Below are 21,739 nucleotides of genomic sequence, written 5' to 3'. Positions count from 1 at the left end.
GGTTATCATTGGTTAACACTGCGTGACACTGTGCCATTAACCTTACTTCCCCAATGTTATTAAAAATGAATTTGTATGAATCAAGGGTTGCTTTGCCTCTTCTGGAAATGTTCAAACTGGCTGCAATACCCTGGGGGGTTATCTTGGTAGACATAATAGCCTTGCTATTATTAGGAACTTTATAGAAAACACAAGTCATTAAAAAAAAAAAAAAAAGATTCTTTATTCAATTAAATGCATATGGAATATGTTCAAATCCACATTAAAAACAGCAACACATTAGAATCACTGTAACCCCTTAAAACCCTTAAAGACTGCTGCTGCTCTAGAATTGAGAGAGAAAAATGTATCTGTTCAATTTAAATGCAACAAACATGCTATTGTAGGTATGTGACTAATACTATATGACTCTGTCTTCAGAAGCATTTATAACCAGATGCATGACCAAATCAGAAACTTACAATGTACAAACAGCATGACCACTGGTATCAAATTTAAAGACAGCAGGCCTTGGCACTGACTGCCCAGACTAGCTATTGCAGATGTAGCACAAGCTATTATGTCTTTTTCCCCCTCTATCAATCATATTGTGGCATTTTAATTTGTAGGATAAAGCTTCATATCATAAGTTCCACTGTGTAACACACAACTCTCATAGTACAGTATATGGTGGATGTACTTGGAATAGCTTCGGCTCAGATTGAAGCTCCAACATGCACAGCTGATTTACAGGTTCTCCCTCTCCTCTACCCAAGACCAAGACCTACTCCTGAGCTTGTTACCTATACTCAGTGGCTAATTAAGGCTATAAAAAAATATCCTATAGTTGTGACCACATAGCTCAGGGTTAGAAACTCACACTAGCCCTGCACCCAGTCCTGGATTTCTGAACTAACATCAGTTAAGTATATTAGTTAATTGATTCAGGAGCCAGTAGTTTGAGCAACCCCTGTTAAACATACTGTTCCTTCCCTAAAAGCTGCATGAACAATTTCCTAATAGTCACCCTACAGATTCAGGTGAGACTTATTCAAGTGTGACCAGTTCAGAGCAGATTTAGCAGGGGCCTGATTGTTCAAACTCCTGGCACCTGTTTTGTTCAATAATATACCTAGGGCTTTTGCTTTTTGTTTTTTATTAATTACATTTTTCTGGTGTTTATTTTGAGTTATATTTGAGTTTTATGTAGATACCTCAAAATATTTTTGGGGGGGCTTTCGCTTTTTATAAACTGTGTGAAATTGTTTTCGGTTTCTTTCCAAAATTCTTGGGTGTTTTTTTTTTTCCCCCCAGTTACAGTAACTCTACAGTACTTGCACACTTAAGTTTTTTTTGTCCCTATCTAACTGTAATATAGCTTTAAAACCCGCGAACAATCTTCCGTTTCTAATTGTAATCTTGTTTTATATCTCGCAAGCGAAGTCTCCAATAGAAATGCAGGAATTTGCTGCCACTCAGTAGTTGGGGTGGGTTTAAAGTACCAATGATAGACACAAGTCAAGAAGGAAAGACATTGCCTAACTGCACTGGGAAAGGTAGTTTGTTTTATTTGATTTTTTTCACTGGGAAAGGGTTGAAGACAACATCAATTGAGTTACCATTTCCAGTGTTTTTCCGGTGTTTACTGGATATTCACTGATTTCAATTTATTTGTATGGGGGCGGGGTTAGCTGTGTTTAAATCAGTTAAAACTGAAAATCAGAAGCCTTAAATATACCTCAACAAGGGTTCTGAAACCCAGGACTGGGTGCAGGACTAACTGAAGTTTATAATCCTGTAAAGCTGTTTCATGTTTATACTGGATAATTAATATGTATTACTATTTCAAAATACATCGCTTTATTACATGTATGTGTTTCCAGTACTCACTGTCATTAGCAACAGACTTTAATTGTTGTGCTCAGTTGCATGTAGGTAAACAATGCTGTGAGAATACGTTTAATGCTGCTGCAACCCTCTTTCTTACCCATGATGTATATTCCTTCATTTGGTGTTGGTTGTTATGGGAACCGCTAGCATGTCCCCTCCAGAAACAATCCTGACAGAGCTGGTAATTATGACACTGCTGGCAGCGATAGCGAAAGCCCATCATACTCTCACTGTGGCAATACGAGCACTCTACAGGGTGAAAGACTGAAGGAAAGAAATCACAGGAGACATCAGTCACGTCTGCGCAAAAGAAAACAAATAGCAAGCCGACAGGTTTCTAACGTGGTTAGCACCAAGACAAACAGGGTCTCAAATCAAGTGATACCAAGAGTCACAGCTAGTAAATGGAAATGCTGGTTTGAATTATTATTTATTTCCCTTATTAATATGTATTTACTCTATATGGGTCATTATAAATAAAAACAATGCATTAAGGGTTTAAGATTTTTTTTTCAGGTATAACACTATTGTGAAAGGAAAATGAAAACGCAAATAGTAATACGCAACTCAGAAGGTTTCTTTAAAACACTAACAATCCCTAGATATTTATCCCAATTACATTCCCTCACTGCAGCAACTCTCACAACAGCTCAGGAAAGGTTAGCCAGTCTCCTCCAGGCAATTGTGGGCCGCTGTAGCATGGTGATATAATGTAGTCCTTGTCAGGGCCAGCAAGACACCCTCTATTGTATCCCCAGATCTTTGTGTCGCAGCCAGGACTCCAGCACTCCCCGTCTGTAGGGAGCCACTCGGGAACCCACCTAGCCCACGGTTTATGTCGTTTTCCTTTCCATATATTCTGGTTGCTAAAAAGCTCACCGTTTTCTACGTTTGCCAGACGATGCATTAATGGTAACCAAACCAGACACTGAGGAGGGGGATCAGACATGAGGCTATCCAGGAAAGTGTTGAGCGATACCCTTTTCTGTTTATATAAATAAAAAAAAATGTTAGATTCTGTTCATAATAGACTAGCAAGCAAATGCAGCCTACAATTACAAGCTATCCCACTGGGACTATGAAACTTTCTTTCATTAGTTCATGTTAAATCAGAAATAAAAGCACTGCTACTACCAACATGTGAAACAGCATCAAAACCACAGATAAAAAGAAGAGCAATCTAAGCATATCGGATGTCAAGAGAGTAATATAATAAAAATGCTACCTTTGAAAGAGAGCTGTAAGGCAGTTAAACTGCAAGAAGCAACCCAAGTCATAAATCTACAACATATTTTATTTTTTCTGACAGGCTACTGTTGCTGTCCTAGACTCATGCGGAGTGTATTTAAGTGAGAGATTACCTGCAGGGCAAAACACGACCTGGTAGCCTGTTCAGTATACCCAAAGGAGGGGCCCTCAAAAACTGTTGTGGGCAGTTTTAGTACCTCCCGCAAAAACATGTCAAATTTTGAGTAAATCATTATGCCACTGGAGTCAGAAATCTGTGAAAAAATATCTGAAAAATGCAAGGATAAATACATTTATAAATGTATTACAAATAATACAAATTTGAGTTCATAATGCCCAACCTACATTATTCCCAAAACCGCTCAAAACTTTCTACATCAATGTTTGCATGACAGTACATTTAAAAAAAAAAAAAAAAACATGCAAAGAACATTAATTCAAAATTAGAGTTATCAGCCTCATGACCATGACATATATCAACAGTATGTACAGAACAGTATAGAATTAACAATGACATGTTTAATCATAAATTGATAAGCAATTCTCCAGATATGGGAAATTATAAGTGCGACATAGAGACGGGTGGATGAATGGACATAGACACCTCCATATAGCCTCAGAATCAATTGGATAAACAGTTGTCCCGATATGTAAGTCTGACATACAGACAGGCATATTTATGTACATAAGTACGACTGTGGCTGCTCCACAGACGCTTTGCAGGGGATTTCATTCACAGCAAGGCATAATAATGCTTTGAGACATACAGGTAGCAAATGAAGCAATGAACTACACAAATGTTTAGCATAATAAAACAAAAAAAATTCTTATCACTCATTAGCGTAACAGTATTCTCAAAAGTTCACTGTTTTGCTCTTTTCTCTAAGCTATTTTCAAACAAGGTCCTGTGTTATGGGTCCCTGGCATTTTCCCATGTGCAACAATTACATTTACTTAACATGTACCTTGCAGGTTGGGCCAGTGTTTGGAAAGATTGCAGCACTCTCTCTAACTCTCCTGTGGACATATCCCATAATTGACCATATGGTGAAATATCTGGTTACAAAAATGTGATTTGAGAAAAATCACAAAAAAGCGAAACAGTGAGAAATGAAAACTTACATCTTAATTTGTCTAAAATCTTTCCTCCACATATTGTTGCCAGAGCAATTTTTACAACAAACACTGAAATTTTGCCAAGGCCTTCCCTGCAAAAAAGAACAAAGAAGACAAATATTGGCCATTTTCACAGCTTTAAAGTCATCACTATCCACTGATTAGGTATAAAAGTGTGTCACAAAGACGGCCGGAGTGGGTGGCGTCAGACCAGAAGCAGGAAATAAACAGACAGAGAGGTGTGGTTTGGTGAAGCTGAGCGAATGCTTTCGCTCAGCATTTAATAAACAGAACAGAAAATAAAAGGTTTGAACAGACAAAACACAGGGCACGGCACTTGAGGCCAAAATAAATAGACGAACAAAACGGACTAGACAGACAAACAAACACAGTGAGCAGATACTGTAACTATTCACTTTTATAATTCACAATTACCTCTGTCTCCAATCCCGTTCTCCACTCACCGAACACCCAACCCCGACTGAAAGAAATGTGCATCTATATATACTGTTGTGCTGGGATTCAATTACTAATTAATTATTCACTTGAATCCCAGCACGTGAATTAATTCTGTGCAACCCCGTGCTTACATATTACATTTAACCAGCATGTGAAGTGATTTGTGCCCTCCTCGTGCCTAAATACAAATCTACACTTTTTAAATCACACGTGAAACACAGACCCGTTTATATCCCGTGTACCAATCTATACACCAACATTAACACACGCACGCAACATACAACACATAATATGCACACAGGGGCGGGGCACATTGCCACAAGGTGCTTTACAGGTAATTTGTTCATTCATTACAATCAGAGACAATTAGTTTTGGTCCTCTGAGAGCAGGCTTCTTTCATCTCCAGCACTCACTACCTCAAGGTTTGATAGCATACTTGTCCTGTGCAGCAGTCTTGAGTCTATAACCCATGAATCATGAAGACAAAGGGTGAAAAAAATGACACATCACAGTAATCTAGTGTGCCAGGGGCCTGCTTTGTAATTCTTCTTCCTCAAGATTATTGCTAGCACCTAAGGTAGGTATGGTTTACGTTTCTTGGTTTATCCAGAAGCTCTACAAAATCTACAGGGTTACTTACAATGTTGCAATACAGTCATTAACAAAAGAGAAATTTCAAGCTTGTATCATCTCTTGCTTAAGCACATAAAGTATAAAGTCCATATCAAAAGTCAAAACTACACAAGAACAACACTGTCCAATACGTAATTAATTAAAATAATTACACTTAAAGTCCACAAGAAAGCAAAAAAAGAGGCCGGAGACCGCATTACAGAAGAAAATCATAACTTCGTGCTCGGGTCCATGAATGGCTAGAAATTGCGGTGGGTAACATTAGCTATCTAACGTTAGCTAATATAATTGTAATCGCTCTAGCTAGAGGAATAAATTATGCAAGGAGAAGTACAGTAGCCTGCCTACCTTATCAGCTTCAGGTGATCTCTCTGGAACAAAGAACAATTGAATAGCCTGATTGGTTCTCCTTGTTCGTTATGAGCATGGCTTTCTCCCGCGTCATGCTGTCTAGGGCAGGGTTTCCCAATCCTGGTCCTGGGGACCCACTGTGTCTGCTGGTTTTCATTCCAACTGAGCTTTGAATTACTTAACTAGACCCTTAATTGAACTGGTAATCTGCTTAATTAGACCTTTTTAATTGTTCTCAGCTCTTAAAGAGTTGCAGATTTCAAGTTACTTATAAAATGTTATGACAAACTTGAAATCTGCAAGTGTTTAAGCACTGGAAACAAGTAAAAATGTCTAATTAAGCAAATTATGAGTTCAATTAAGGGTTTAATTAAGTAATTGAGAACTCAGTTGGAATGAATACCAGCAGACACAGTGGGTCCCCAGGACTAGGATTGGGAAACCCTAGTCTAAGGTCACAAACTCCTCCGTGAGAGATCAAAAATTATTTTCTGCACACAGTGCACCGGGTTTTGAAAATATTGTCATGAACTTTGTTCACCCATGTAAAAACCTTCTCCCATTCGTCTCTATTTTTGCATCCGTGTTTTTTTTTTTTTTTGAGGTGTTACCGAATTTGCCATCGTGTCCGAAATTGGTCAGCTAGGTTATATGTTTCATAGCTACATAGCTGACAGCGGCACACACCACCCAATAGGATTTAGAACTGCCTCGCGCTAGTCAATCCTTTTCTCGCAGTATGTGTAAAGTGAATAATTGTTAATCAAATGAACTACACCTCCCATAATTACCGGCTAACTCTGAGATGGATCTGGTTCCTGTATTATTATTATTATTATTTATTTCTTAGCAGACGCCCTTATCCAGGGCGACTTACAATTGTTACAAGATATCACATTATACATTATTTCACATTATACAGATATCACATTATTTTTACATACAATTACCCATTTATACAGTTGGGTTTTTACTGGAGCAATCTAGGTAAAGTACCTTGCTCAAGGGTACAACAGCAGTGTCCCCCACTGGGGATTGAACCCACAACCCTCTTGTCAAGAGTCCAGAGCCCTAACCACTACTCCACACTGCTGCCCTGTAGGAAGTTGGTGCTTCACCAGATACGGAGATCTCCGACTTCTCATGCTTGAAAAATACATTCGGCTCAGTAGTGCAAAATCGATTTGAAACGGAACGCAACATTTTATTTACCAATATGGGACGATTCCGTATTATACGGAACAGGTGGCAACCTTAGTGGTAGGGTGGTTACTTCACAGCCTTACACCGGGGTCCAGTAAATCCTAGCGCTGCCACTGGTCCCTGTGAATTTATTTTTAGTTATTTCTTTCCATGTTTTATTTGTTAATGTTTTTGGCCCTGCAAAGTGTTAAATAATATTTAATTTTATATTTTTTTCCATTTCACTAACTAAAAGGTCAGTTTCGTCTTTGTGGAGATTTGTTTTCCTTTTCTTTTTGGCCGGCGTCATAGTTACATCAAGGTCGGAGTCTGCAGAAGCCATAAATTATATTTGCCTACTACTTCTTTCTGTTCACTATACCACTCATTTATCTTTGCCAGAAGGAAGTTCTAAACCTTCACTTTCGGCGTTGCGAATCTATTTATAATGAGATGCAAATTCTGATCTATCCTATATAATGAGCAGTAATTTATGCTGTTTGTAAGCTTGTGCTGATATTACAGTAGTTCACGAAAAAGAGCTGTTTAGTACATTGCACGCAAAATTCTACGAAGGACGGAGACTACAAATTCACAGTACTTACGAACACGTAAGTAATGTTAGTACATAGAGCCCTAAGTGTATATATACAGTAAATAGTGACTGGGAAGGGAACAAATAAACATTGTCTATCACTCTTTTAAGACTTGTTTTTCATACACTCAATCATACACATTCAGCAATAAAAGTATGAAATGAAGTCAAGCAGACAGTTTTACCTCATAATAAAAATGTACCTTAGCCTTTGAGTCAGATAATAAATTATGTTGGAAAGAAACATCACTGAAAGTAAAATTAAACTGCCGCTGCCTTCCAGTGAAGACTTCAGTGACTGTGACAATTACAGAAAAGCCTGCTGTGTCTTTTGATCTCTATAGGTACTGCTAGAATGATCCGGCTCAAAAGCTGTATTTCATTATGCAATAAAAATATTGGGCACAACAGCGATAGAAGGGCCTGGGATGTTAAGGGATTCAGTACAGTTATTTTCAATTCTTTTTTTTATCTAATTTTAATAAAATATATGTTTATGTACATTTGTGTGTGTACAATATATATATATATATATATATATATATATATATATATATATATATATATATATATATAAAAATAGACTAAAATTACAACACATCTTCAACCCAGGTACTAGCTTATTTAGTTTTATTTGTATTGTAGTCTGCTGGCTGTGCCATGAGGTTTTCCCAGTGTGTGTACATGTTTTAAAACATAGACCAAAGAGCAATCTTTTGTTCACTGGTCAAAATTAAAACACTGGCCAGTTGGGAGCAGTTGAGGACCAGGGTTGAAAGCAACTAATATAAACCATGGGGTTCACATGTGGTGTGTTACACATGTCTATGGCACTTCTGGTGACTTACGGGTCATAAGCTGCCAGCAGAAAGTTGAGCATCAAGCTGATGGACTGTTCAACGTTGATCTGGTGGGTGGCTGGCATGCGTTTGTTCAGCTGGTAGAAAAGGGTGGAGAGTATTGCTTCCAGGCGAGCCACGCTGAACTCAGTGTTGGAGTCCATTGTATTCAGACCATTTTCTCTGAAGGCTTCGATAACATTCCAGATGTCCACCAGGTGCACTTTACATGACAGACAGAAAATACAAAATTATTGTGTTAATAAAAGGTAAGTTTGTGTGTACAGATATTAGGTTTAAAAAGATGCAATTCTTTGTGTTAAGACAACCTTCAGCTCCAGGATTTTAAATGATAATGTATAATAGTTTTACGACTTTCATTATATGACTGAAAACAGGCTTCTGACCGTTACAAATGCCTACAAAGGAAAGAGAATAAAGTTCAGAAGGTGCTTGTTGTGTTTCAGTTGCAATTACTTTTTAATGCTTCCACGTGAAAACAGCAGTTTTTTATTTGATGCTAGAAACCTCAGAACATCTCAAATTAAAAAAAAATGAAATCAGTATATCTTGATTTTTGCATTTGTATTATTTAAAAACTAATATTGGCAAGGAATACAATTTAAGCATGAAATTGCGAAATTGAGTGATTTACTTGTAAATTTTTTTTTTTAGTCAGACTATTGGGCTTTGCAATGGAACACATAGACTTGCTAAAATTTCAATGCTGATCTTTTGTTTCAGTGGTTGTTTAAGTTGAATAGTAAATCAGCAGAAAAATAGTCTCAATTTCTACAAGATTTCCAACAAACACCTGATACAAAAGACACAATAATATATTAGTACACCAGTTAATATTCACACATTTCAGGCCTAAATTGAATTCATTTTGAATGATAATGCAAAAAATCGAGACAATTTGCAGTGTTTTACAATCAAAGAAAATGTGGGATTACTAATAATTCCAGTGTTTTATACAGACCTAGAAAACTAATACAAAAATATACCAGTAGATAAAAAAATATATACTGGACAAAACCAGAGAGATGTTCTCTTTCCTAGACTGTGATGGTGGTCTGATATTTTGAGTGAAGGCTTCTTTCCTGTCTGCAGTTTTGATACACTAAAATGACCCCTTGCCAGTGAGAAGGTCTAATCCTGTTGCCAGTTCCTGACCTGGCACCAGATATGTGTGCCAGATATGTGGTGTCAGATATGTGTCTAAGACAATATTATCACTGCTCGTATTTGAAATGGACGCACTACAAAATACATATTCTTAAAAGGATTATCATCTGACTTGGAAGCTGGAAATGAGCAGAGTTTGGGTCGATGCGATTCAATACCTTAACATTCCATTTCAGAACCTACTTCCAAACATGTTCCAGTGGATATCAATGGGCTTTTGAACTAGAGAAAAACCAGACAGCTTCAAATTGACAGTGGGATACCGTATTTTTTAGCTGGAGTAAGAAAACCCTAATAAGCTGTGAATGCCACAGGCCCTGGAGCTCCGACAGATCTTCCCTATGGGGGGGTGGTGGGGTGCTGTGACAGTATCCCACCAGCAGCTGTTAGTTATTCTGTTTATACCACACAGGATTCAAAATCAGTGCTTCTGCATGCAAATACTAAAACTGTTTTTAATTCACCCTAGGATACCAGCAAATACAGTTTACTTATCTTGTGATTAAACACAGATTTATTACTGCTGTTTATCCTTTCCTCGAGATGTAGCAACATTGGATTCTGGGGAATTGGACAGGGTATTTTTTTTAATAAAAATGTATGAATTAAATTGGTGACAGTGCCCGTGCTGTTTAATAGAAATGTCCCCATCAGCTACCAGATTGAAATTGGTCACTGACCCATACTGGAACTGAATATGCGACCTAAAACTCTTGCTGCAAATGCAGCGACCCAACAAGTCCTTGGGATGTGATTTCTAGTGACATAAGCATGTCACTGAATTTGCTTTACTTACAATTGCATTTCTTTTGTACAAATCTGAGCTTGCACGCCGTCCTGTAGGTAGATAATCGAATGCGATCCAAATCTTGAGCCCCTGGGTAGGAAATAAAAACACTAATAACACACACACTGCATAGATTCCTGCCAGAATAACAATAATAAAAAAGGATGATGGACTAGAAAAGGACAATATATGGAATCCACTGTTTATTATTACTGTGAAGTCTTAATTGTATTATCACTAGGGCTGTATTTTCTTCACATGATTAAACATAATATTTATTAAAGCAGAAAACAGTGTTCAAAATTGATCATTTTCTCTAAACATAAATATGTAAATGATTACCTGCTAAATTGTAGAATATTTAGTTTTGTATGTCCACCTTTTAAAGAGATTCTATTTTCACCATCAGTGAATTAAACTAAGTAAAATGACAGACACATGAAATGTCCCCTTCTTGTACTGGACAGTGCAATCTTTAGCAGAAACCTTTACGATCTTTGATGCAGATGGTGTCTTTTTTATTGAAGGCATTTTAAAGAAACCGTGCAGTTCAATGCAATGTATTTAATCATTTAGCAGAAGCAATATAACAAACCCAGCTGCCAGGCCAGATATAAATATGTATATTCACACTATTCTTTCAGAAATGGGAATTTTCACAGGGAAATACGTGTTCTACAGCAATGGACACATTTAACGGAAATCGTGAAATCCATGACAATCGTGAAAAATACAGCCTTAATTATCACACCATCGTCCAGATTTTCCAAATTTATTTATTTATTTATTTTTTTAACACCTACAAATATCCAGCGTAGGGTCTCCAGTGAGCTGCCTGTCAGGTTAATTTCCCATGGATTTTATGTCCAGGTTCTGCAAAGACCTGGGTGGTCAATGTCTGTTTTGGGACTTCAGTGCAAACAAAGCAATTCATACAGTACAGTATGTTCCATTTCTTAAAGAACCTGGATGTCCACGTTTATGTCAAATATCATACAAGCTATGCATTTATACTAAATATCTGTACTAAAATTGTTAGCAACTGCTAGTGAATAGTCCAATCAGATTTAATTCATTAAACAAAAAGCTACAGCAGACATTTATAAGGTGCAAGCTGACAGCAAAGGAAAAGGTGGGAGGTGGCAATTGTTGCCCTGAAATATTTTCTAAAGACCCAAGTATCCTACAAAACTATTCAAGCGTACAGTAGTCCCCCCGCTAATACAGACACTTATGCCGTACATTCGAATAAGCCGGACACAACGTATTTCCCCCAGTAATATCCAATTAAGTGTGATGCTAGGTCACCGTGCATTGTGTGACACAAAGAGACACACTGGGGTGAAAAAAAACATCTGTTATACTGACACCAAAGACAGGACAAAATAAATTAAAGACAACAAATACAACTAGCCTACTAAATTACTAAAATTAAGAACATGAGTAAGAGAGGGCATATAAAACTGAAACTCTAAAGAGTTTAAACTAACTGCAATTCAATGGTTGGAAAAGGGTGAGAAGTTTTCAGAAATACAGATGGACTCTACTGGTTCCAAGTGCAAGATGTTGACTACAATAATTCAAATTCAGGGGCTGGTTGCATAAAAATAGAGACTATATCTAATGTTAAGTCAGTCTTGCTAAAGCCATATGGCTTAGCCTGTTGCATAAAGGCGCCTTACCTAAGACCGATGTAAGATGCCCAAAACACTACACAGTATAAAACTAGGGTTGCCAACCCTACAGGATTGGCCGGGAGTCTAGCGGAAATCGGCATCGATCTCCCGGTGACTATTGAAAGCTATTTAATAGGATATTTAAAAAAAATAAATTAATATAATGAATGCACATAATTCATACAGAAGTTCATTCATTGTTAAAACATAACAATGTCATCTGATTGCGCTTTTCTTTCCCTTGGCAGCGTAATGACGTAATATGTAACGTAAACCGGCAGTATTACCATCACACGCACGTACGCTCATGAACGTTGCCGTTGACGAGCGCTAGAAACATTACAATAGCTAACAGTTAAAAAAAAAAAATCAAAAAAAAAAAAATCATGAATGGTGGTGAGGGACATTCGAACAGTAGCACCGTGAAAAAGAAAAAGTATTTTTGCTGTTTTAACGACAAATGGTGCAAAGAAAATGTATTCAAAATTTGGCTTCGCAAAATCGACGTGGTTACAGCTGAATGCATTCTATGTCGTCAAGGGTTTTCGGTGATATACGAGGGAAGAGGAACGCTGACCAGCCATGCAGAGAGCACAAAACACAAGGAATCAGAGAAACCGAAAAGAACGCCACAAATCACATCGTTTTTTACCAAAAGAGACTCATCCCAAGAAAATCTGGTGACCGCGGCTGAAGTGGGGCACGTTTACTACAGTATTTCACACCATTTAAGTTATGCAAGCCAAGACTGTGCAAACAAAATGGTTTCAAGAATTTTAACCGATTCTGAAATTGCGAGAAAAATGTCTAGTGGACAGACAAATGCAACCAGTATAACAGAGAGAGTGTTTTGCTTAAGGACTTGGATGGTGCACAGTTTTTTTCAGTTGGATCTGACGACTCCAACAAGGGAAATAAGAAATTCTTCGCGGTAACTTTTCTGCGACAGAGGGAATTAAACATGGCTTGCTTAATTTTTACAACGACAATGACGAGACAAGTGAGGCAACTGCGACAAGGATCTCCGACTGATACGAGTGGGGTGCAAATGTCATGTAATCCACAATTGCCTTAAAAATGGGATGAGAGCATTGAGTTTTGACCTAGAAACACTCGTCCACAAAGTAAACAGCGAGTTTTCATCCTTGGCCAAGAAGACAGAATCTCTCATGTCCTTTTTCAAGTTTATTGAAATGGAATACAAGGATGTGCTTTGGCACATACCAACAAGGTGACTGTCACTTCTGCCCGCTATTGAACGAGTTCTACAAAGCTGGCCAGCATTAAGGGCATACTTCTTGTCAGAGTGAGAAGAAGAATGTGTCACGATTGTGTGGGAAGCATTCAGTGAGGAAGAGTCTTTCCCTCTTTATTATGTTTATTTTCTGCACAACCTGATGGGAATGTTGCATGATGCTGTGAAAAAACTGGAATGTACCAATGTCAGCTGCACATAACTGTACGGTGTCATGGAAGGCCTCCTTTCAAAACTAAAGAGAAGAGAGGACAAATTCTATGGAAGATCAGCCCAAGTCATTTTGGGCTCTTCATCTGACAACAGAAAATTCAGAGAGGAAACGGATAAGACATAGACACGGTGCATTGAATACCTGGAGAAATGGTATGATTTCGAAACATCGGTTTTCAAACAAATGGCAGTGCTCTCACTCGACAACGATGTGAAATGGTCCGATTTTGAGCCTCTCGTTACAGCACTCCGCATCGAGACTGACATTGACAAGCTGTATGATGACTACTGTGTTTTACAGCAATCAAGAGAAGAGATTGTCTCAAAGGAGCAGAAAATAGATCAGAGATGGGTGGAGGTTTTCAGACAAATGCCAGAGAGTTGTGACAGCCAAATGTTGAAATTGATCTCTTCCGCACTTTCTATTCCTGTATCCAATGCCTACTGCGAGAGAGTTGTCAGTTTAATGGCACAACTGTGGAGCAAGAACAGAAACAGACTGAGTGATAGCATTGTGAAAGCAGAGCTGCAGGTGCAATTGAACTTCAATATGTCCTGTGCAGACTTTCATGAGTTCTTTAAAAAAGAACCCGGAGTTGCTTAGAGCAGCAAGAGGCCAGCTGAAATACAGATTTAAAAGGAAGGAAGCCGAGGGCAACGACGGTCCGCAGGCGACCAAACTTTAAGCTAAAAACAACATAATATTTAATTATAATTAACTATTTAAGTATGAAGGTTTAAAGTTTAAAACTATTTATTGCTGTTGCTCTGTAGCTAGCAAACTAATACTCAAAAAGATCAATGACACTCCTTGCACCCACACACAATAAAATGATGGCTTCATATTGTGAACGGGTTGAACAGTACAATTAATGACATTACGTCATGTTGGAAAAAAAAATCTCCCGGAATAGCTTCAGTCAGAGTTGTCAACCCTATATAAAACACTCTAGAATGTTTTGAATGCAAATTGATAACACTCTAGAGTGTAATGAGTGTACGTTCAAAACACTCTGCTGCGCTTTTAATTCACGTTCAAAACACTCCCTTTCAAGACCAAAACACTATAGCTACGTACGCCGAAAACACTCCCCTGTAACACAATCAAATCAATAAACAATTTAATACTAATACGTACATATACCATATTTTCTAATCACTGCTTAAATATATAAAATCAGCTACATTTAATACATTTAGTCTATTAGTGTTATTTCGTCAATGTGTTTTGTTGTTAGTAACCTATATATATTTTCTTCTAAACATGCGTAAAACGTGTGTGTAAAAACAGTGCTAATTAAATGTGTCTAAACGAGACTAAATATGAATGTCATTCTGTATTTTTTTCATTAAAAAATTATATAAATAAAAAATTATTCGAAACATGTTGTATAGTGAAAAACTTTGTAATCCCTCGAGAATGATTGTTGTTTTTGAAGCAAAATAACTTAAACCAGTATGCTTGAATCCGTTAGCCATAGATTCCAATTTACTGTATTTGTGTGTGTGTGTGTGTGTGTGTGTGTGTGTGTGTGTGTGTGTGTGTGTGTTTGTGTGTGTGGGTGTGTGGGTGTGTGTGTGGGTGTGTGGGTGGGTGGGTGCACGTGCGCGCGTGTGTGTGTGTGTGTGTTTCTGGATGTAGTACTGTGTTTTTATCTTTAATGTGTATATAGTTAATTTTGGTAATCTTTATGTTTTTTTTGTTTGCTTTGTATTTCAACTCCATATTTTGATATACAGTACGTTTGTACAATTAGTTTCTATTAGTAAACTGTTATGTTGGTTAATTCAGTTAGCTGTATATAATACTGTATAGGCCTAGTGTACACGTTTATATTTTTACAAATTGTAATGCGTACAGAAAACACACATTTCTGCAAAACGATTTCCATATTTAAAATACATTCAGCACTATAAAATGTGTGTGTGTAAATCGGACACTTTGTTATTTATGACAACCCATCTGTCTCTCGACTTGTCCGTGTCCAGTTTAGCGAGGCACTACTGAATAACCCTTTTACAAACTGTTCAAAACTGAATAACTGATAAGGAAGTAAAGCGTTCTCAAGTTTGGCACTGGATCTCGTATGGTGTGATGTATGTCCTTCAATACTTACGCATTTCTGCAAACAGCTGTCTTCTTTCTGCCATCTTATTACCTCTTCTCCCACGATCTTCAATCATTCTGTCCCAGATAAAAAAAAATAAATAAATAAATAAATAATAATAATAATAATAATATTATTCAGTGGTTCTGTTGGCAACATGCAAAATATGCATTTTTGTTTCTACTCCTATGTAAGGAACGCATTGATAATTCTTAAGTAGGTTTGTCCAGACATTTTAAGGGATTCTTAAAAAAAGAAATCTAATCACCACTGAGTTGTGGAAAGGATTCATGCAGAAAATTCCTACACAGTGAGATTTAGAAGGCACAAAGAAACACATTAGTCTTTTATAATATTATGTTTTCTGCTTTTCAGCTTCAGCTTCAACAATTGTTAAAGAAATCACTGATCAAATATTTAAAAAAACAACAAAAAACAAACAGGATAACAAAAAATGAGCCAAAAAGCATATAACCGATCACTCAACACATCTTCACATGACACCACTGATCATCATATCCTTATGGGCTGTATCTGTCCACTCATGTTGGTCTCTAAGGTTCATTTCTGGGCTTTGATGTCATTCCTTTTTCTGTTGCTGTCGCCAATTTGACTGCTGTTATTCTGGTTGATGAGTTGAATACAGTACTCCGACTGGGCTTGTTCCTCTGTGTCTTCTCTATTTACTACGTATATTACCTTTGGGTTATCTTCCAATTTGTACTCATGTGCTCCATGCTAATGACATTATTATGACCCATACTCCTGTGTCTCTGCTTTTGAGCTACTTATCCAACATCATATCAAATGTACAGCAGCTAAGCATGAATGTGTTTTGTTAGTTACTCATTTGTTACCAGAGAATATCGCTTGCTTTTTTTTTTTTTTAATTTAGTCATCGCCAATGGTTTTTTATCCTGGTTTTCTCCCCAATTTGGAATGCCCAATTGTTATTTGTATCCCGGTTCACCGCTGCAACCCCCTGGCGACTCAGGAAACGGAGGCTGGAACACGCGTCCTCTGAAAAGTGCTGCCAATCCGTCATTTTTTGCACTGCGGATCCACAGTGAGGCCATCAGACCTATAGTGCTGGAGGACAACACAGATCTGATGGCTCCACTGCAGAACCGCAGGCGCCCTATTAGCCACAGGGGTTGCTGGTGCACGGTGAACCGTGGATTCCCCTGCCGACCTAAGCCCTCCCTACCTGGGCGGTAGGGAGGGCCAATTGTGTGCCGCCCCCTAGGAACCCCTAGTCACAGTCTGCAGTGACATAGCATGGATTCGAACCTGTGATCTCCAGGCTATAGGGCGCATCCTGCACTCCATGCGGAGCGACATTACTGGATGCGCCACTCGGGAGCCCTTATATCGCTTGCTTGATGGCTCATCTAGTCAACACAGAAGTCACTTTTATCTGGTGTTTCTTTCATTCCCAGACTCCAGCTGGCCCTGAATTCAGCAGCCCATACCTTAACTCTAGCCTATCTTGTTTAATAGTGCTTCGGTCGGGCGTCATTAGCCTGAGAAAGGGCAGCCTGTTTAGGCTGCTGCCCCCAAGTCTTTTGCTGAGCCATCAGCAAGAGGAGAGTCCCTCTAATTGATGCTGACACCTCTGTACTCGCTCGAGAGCCTGAGTCCCTCCGATTGAGACCGACGTCTCTACGTTTGCTCGAGACAGAGCCTGAGTCCTTCCGATTGACGCTATCGCCTCTACACTCAAGAGAGAGAGAGAGAACCCAAGTCCCTCTGATTGACGCTATCACATCTACGCTCGAGAGAGAGAGAACCTGTGTCCCTCCGATTGATGCTATCGTCTCTATGCTCGAGAGAGAGAGAGAGAACCTGAGTCCCTCCGATTGACACTATTGTCTCTACGCTCAAGATAGAGAGACAGAGAGAGAGAGAGAACTCGAGTCCCTCCGATTGATGCTATCGCCTCTACACTCACTCGAGGGAGAACTCGATACCCTCTGATTGACACTATCGCCTCTACACTTGAGAGAACTTGAGTCCCTCCAATTGACGCTATCACCTCTACACTTGAGACCCTCCGATTGACACTATCACTTCTACACTCGAGAGAGAACTCGAGTCCCCCCGATTGACGCTATCGCCTCTACACTCGAGAGAGAACTCGAGTCCATTATTTACATTATTTTTTACACATTGTTTTTACATACAATTACCCATTTATACAGTTGGGTTTTTACTGGAGCAATGTAGGTAAAGTACCTTGCTGAAGGGAACAGCCGCAGTGTCCCCCACCTGGGTTTGAATCCGCAATCCTCCGGTCAAGAGTCCAGAGCCATAACCACTACTCCACACTGCTGCTCCTAGTTAAACTCTGATAGGTTTGTTATTTTGTTCCAGTATGTCTAGTCTCATCTACCTATTCTCTGCTTTGGATGTATTCAACGGTAAATAGTTATCTTTTGCATTTTTGGGCACCAAGAAAATAATAATAATAATAATAATAATAATAATAATAATAATAATAATAATAATAATAAAACAATGCAGTCTGCTGATTTCTTCTTGCCTGTGTTACCCCAACATAAATAAGCTACCCTTACAGACACCATGAGATCTATTACTTTAAACAACCACTGAGCTTAAACTGCACTGATGCCTTCTTCAGTAAACTGAATGCAATATATCCTTGATTTGAAATACATTTCAAAACATCATAATTTGCTTTCCCGGTGGCGTTGCCCTTTTAAGAAGATGTCCTTCTCCATTGTATCATGGTCCTGAGTGTGCTACAAATATGCCTGTCCCCTAATTGTTTTTGTCTTTGCCATCCCTTTGGGTATCCCTGGAAGCACAGCAGCCACACTGCATAAAATGCAAGCTTACAGTTAATGATACTGGGTTTGGGTCTTTCATGGTCTGATGGGCACAGTTGGAAGGTGAAATGGGCCTAGTCAGTCAGCTGTCTATACAGTATATTCAGACCCCCTAGATTCTGCCTGGGAAACAAGATAGACAAATACAAGCGAGTAGCCTATTAACCTCTTCTTGCCCTTTGTTTTAGCTACATGATTTCTGCATGCATTATCAAAGGTTATGCTTTAATAAAATTTCTCAAAAGCTGGATGGTTCACAGACTTTTTAGTAACACAACCTGCAGTTCAAAGCTTTACACATACAGTATATCCCATTTTAAAATAAGCTTTTTATTTCATATGAAACCAGCCAGCCTATTCTCTGTGGAGATGTTCTAAACATGTCTGATTCAAGCATTTGTTAATTAAGCTGCTAGTCTTGTTAAAGCTGGACGTTGGCAGAGGCCAGATTTGCAAAAATGCAGTCAATTTATAACGTTTCGCATTGTGCTGTGCTTGACAGTAATACTGCTGTAGGCACCCTGCCAAATACTGTTCTGAGATCTCATTGCACAATCTATTATTTTTTCTAGATTTTACCAGGTCGTGAACAAAAGGCTAGAAGACCAAACATGGAGAGGGTTGCTGGTTGTTTTGAACGAGGCCTGAGGCTCTACACGGCACACTTTTTAAACTGATCCAATATTACCTCCTTCATGGTTTAATTGCCATTGTATTTTTGCTTTAATTCTTAAGGTTATGATGTACTTACTGATTTTGTTTTTTGAAAAACCAATAGAACCAGCTTTTTGAACTGCAGGAGAAGGAGTGGATTATAGTTATTAGCTCCTACGTCACATTATTATTTGAAAAATATAACATGATGGTATAACAAAATATGCAAAGAAATCAAACCCAAAGTTTACAGTTAACCTATTGCTTTCTACAAATGTTATACACCACCCACTCAATATCGCGGGTGTCGAGGTCCAGTACAAAGCCGTTATATATGGAGGGCTGTGATATAGGGAGAGACCCATAGAAAAACAAATAGGCTAATAACAAATAGTGTACAACCACTCCCTCGTTTTATCATGGGCATCAGGGTCCAATATAAATCCTCTACGCAACCCGCTTTTTCTCATTTTTCATATAAAAAGCAGCACTCTGTTTGAATTTGTACTGTGGAGGGTAATTGCTTCTCATTAACTTAAGTCTCCAATTGATTTCATGAATCATCTTCTCCTTTTTTCAAATGCACAAACCCGTTGCATTGAAATAATCCATTCCCAACATAGGCTTGTTGCTGGGGAGCTGACCTCACTGCCCTGTGACTTTTGCTAGTGCATTACTTAAAAAAACACATTAGCAAGTAGATATTTAATTTGCTTTGTGTTATTGTGCAATGCATGTGTATATGGTATAAAAGAACTATATTAATAATTTGTTTTTATATATATATATATATATATGCTGCATAGGGAGTGCTGGCAGATGGGCTTCTGGTATGTTTTTTACAATGACAGGAAATGTAGTAATTTAGTAATGTTTGGAGATATGTTCTGCTCTTTGTATACATTGCTAAAGCTCAACTTGATTTTGGTGCTTTTCATATTTATTTTAATTTGGCAAAGTTATACAATGCTTAAAAATTGTTTTTTTTTTTACTTGGTCTAAATCATGTACTTGGTGCAAATATATAACAGAAGTACATAAATGCTCACACAGAAAAGTCAATACTTGATTCAATTGTGAAAGCTTAAAGTGAACATGCATAGGTGTGGAAGTTTAACAAAACAGAGCTTACCTTCGTTTTGTTTAATATTCCTATTGCTTTTATTCAAGAATCTCCGGTAGGTCTCACAGTGAAATTAATGATTTGCACATCTCAAACAAAATATTAAATATATTCATATAATACACAGATTCAGTATTTAAATAATGGCTATTTTAGACACGGGCAATGCAGAAGGCCTTCATATGGGTTTAGGGATGTTTAGCCTATCTGTCTATCAATAATTTCTATGGCACCTTCAAAGTAATGGGAATATTAAACAAAATGAAGGTAAGCTCTATTTTATGAAATTTCTACACCTATAAATCTTTGAACTTAAAAGTATTTATAAATTCAGCACTATTGAGTATTTTAATTGGATCAGAATTCCTTGGTTTTGTTTCAAAATTTCCATTTGGAGGTACATAATACCTAAACCAAAAACTAATAAAACAGTTTTGAGAAGCTGTTTAAAATAAGATAAAACAACTGATCAAGAAGAGATTAAGGCATATCTGTGCCAAAATACCACACTGTTCCTGTTGGGAGGGTACATTTGAATATCCTTAGCCTGGCCAGGAAGTGGACTGTAAATCTAAATTTGTGAGACTTATCCCAATGCCAATCCAAAGAGTACTAATTACAACTAACAGTTACCTTTCAATAGCATGGCAATGCTATATTTATATCCTTGTCTTTCTAAATGGATTAGAGTCGACTGCATCAGTGCACTCGGTCCCAGGCAAATCTAACACACCCCATCATGTAGTCTGTTGCCATGGCTGCAGTGAATCCAGCAGTTCTAATATAAAAGGCAGGGTAAAAGTATTTTTTTCACTCATGTGAAAAGAACAGAGAACACATGTTTGCTGTAAACTACTTTGCAGAGCTCTGAATTCTAATGCTTTCCCTTAACACTGGAAACCCAGGTCTAGTTATCTTTGCGGTTGCAAAGATTAAGACATTGTATAGGACCTAATAAGACAATGAATTACAGTAGTCCCTTGCTAAACCGGACATGTTGGGAGACAAATAAGTACACTGAAATAACAAGGTGTCTGTTTTTTTAATTAATTGCATACACATACATTTATTAGTGCCTAATTTATTTAGAATGTATAAAAAATTGCGCTGAAATAACACTAATGGGATCTCTGTAGGCATTATGTAAAAATATATACTGATGCACAATGAAAACGCAACACAGTCTCAGTTTTACACCAATAGCTCATTGGGCACATACATAATGTTATTTACATTTTAAATAGTTAGCAGATAGGTTTGTTGATTGTTTGAGTAGTATTGTTCCTTGGGATAACAAAATACTGAGCTCAAGTCATGTGATTTCATAAAAACACTAAGTTAAAATTGCCAAAATGAGCTGATTAAGAATCTGTAAAAATAGCCATTCAAAAAGACATGATTTTAATTAACACAAGAACAGCGACAGATACAACCATGCCCCACCTGAGTAATGAAGATCGCCTGGTTGCTATCAGCATGACTGAAGGCAGCCTGTCTGTGAGAGAAGTTGCCCGGAGAATGAGATGTTCTGCTTCAACAATCAGCAGACTAGTCCAGAGAAACCAGGAAACTGGCTCTGTGAGGGACAGGCCA

The 21,739-nt window shown here is 37.9% G+C and overlaps 1 protein-coding gene across 13 annotated transcripts in view; it reads right to left on the bottom strand.

The window, feature by feature from the left end:
• LOC117399912 (dystrobrevin alpha-like) overlaps positions 1 to 21,739 on the bottom strand; it is a 118,236-nt gene that overhangs the window by 42,108 nt on the left and 54,389 nt on the right. For all 13 annotated transcript variants that reach the window (XM_059022109.1, XM_059022113.1, XM_059022112.1 and 10 more), the window contains exons 2-8: positions 15,530 to 15,597; positions 10,278 to 10,358; positions 8,303 to 8,516; positions 4,240 to 4,325; positions 3,231 to 3,385; positions 2,749 to 2,854; positions 1,967 to 2,133 (exon numbers count right to left, since the gene is read on the bottom strand). In XM_059022109.1, coding sequence (XP_058878092.1) covers positions 1,967 to 2,133; positions 2,749 to 2,854; positions 3,231 to 3,385; positions 4,240 to 4,325; positions 8,303 to 8,516; positions 10,278 to 10,358; positions 15,530 to 15,596 — 876 coding nt within the window. In that variant the 5' untranslated portion in view covers position 15,597. The remainder of the gene's footprint in view (positions 1 to 1,966; positions 2,134 to 2,748; positions 2,855 to 3,230; positions 3,386 to 4,239; positions 4,326 to 8,302; positions 8,517 to 10,277; positions 10,359 to 15,529; positions 15,598 to 21,739) is intronic.

Source organism: Acipenser ruthenus, chromosome 4 (genome assembly GCF_902713425.1).
Source record: "Acipenser ruthenus chromosome 4, fAciRut3.2 maternal haplotype, whole genome shotgun sequence".
Taxonomy (NCBI): domain Eukaryota; kingdom Metazoa; phylum Chordata; class Actinopteri; order Acipenseriformes; family Acipenseridae; genus Acipenser; species Acipenser ruthenus.
The sequence above is the reverse complement of the archived record's forward strand: the minus strand, read 5'-3'. Positions and strand labels throughout refer to the sequence as shown.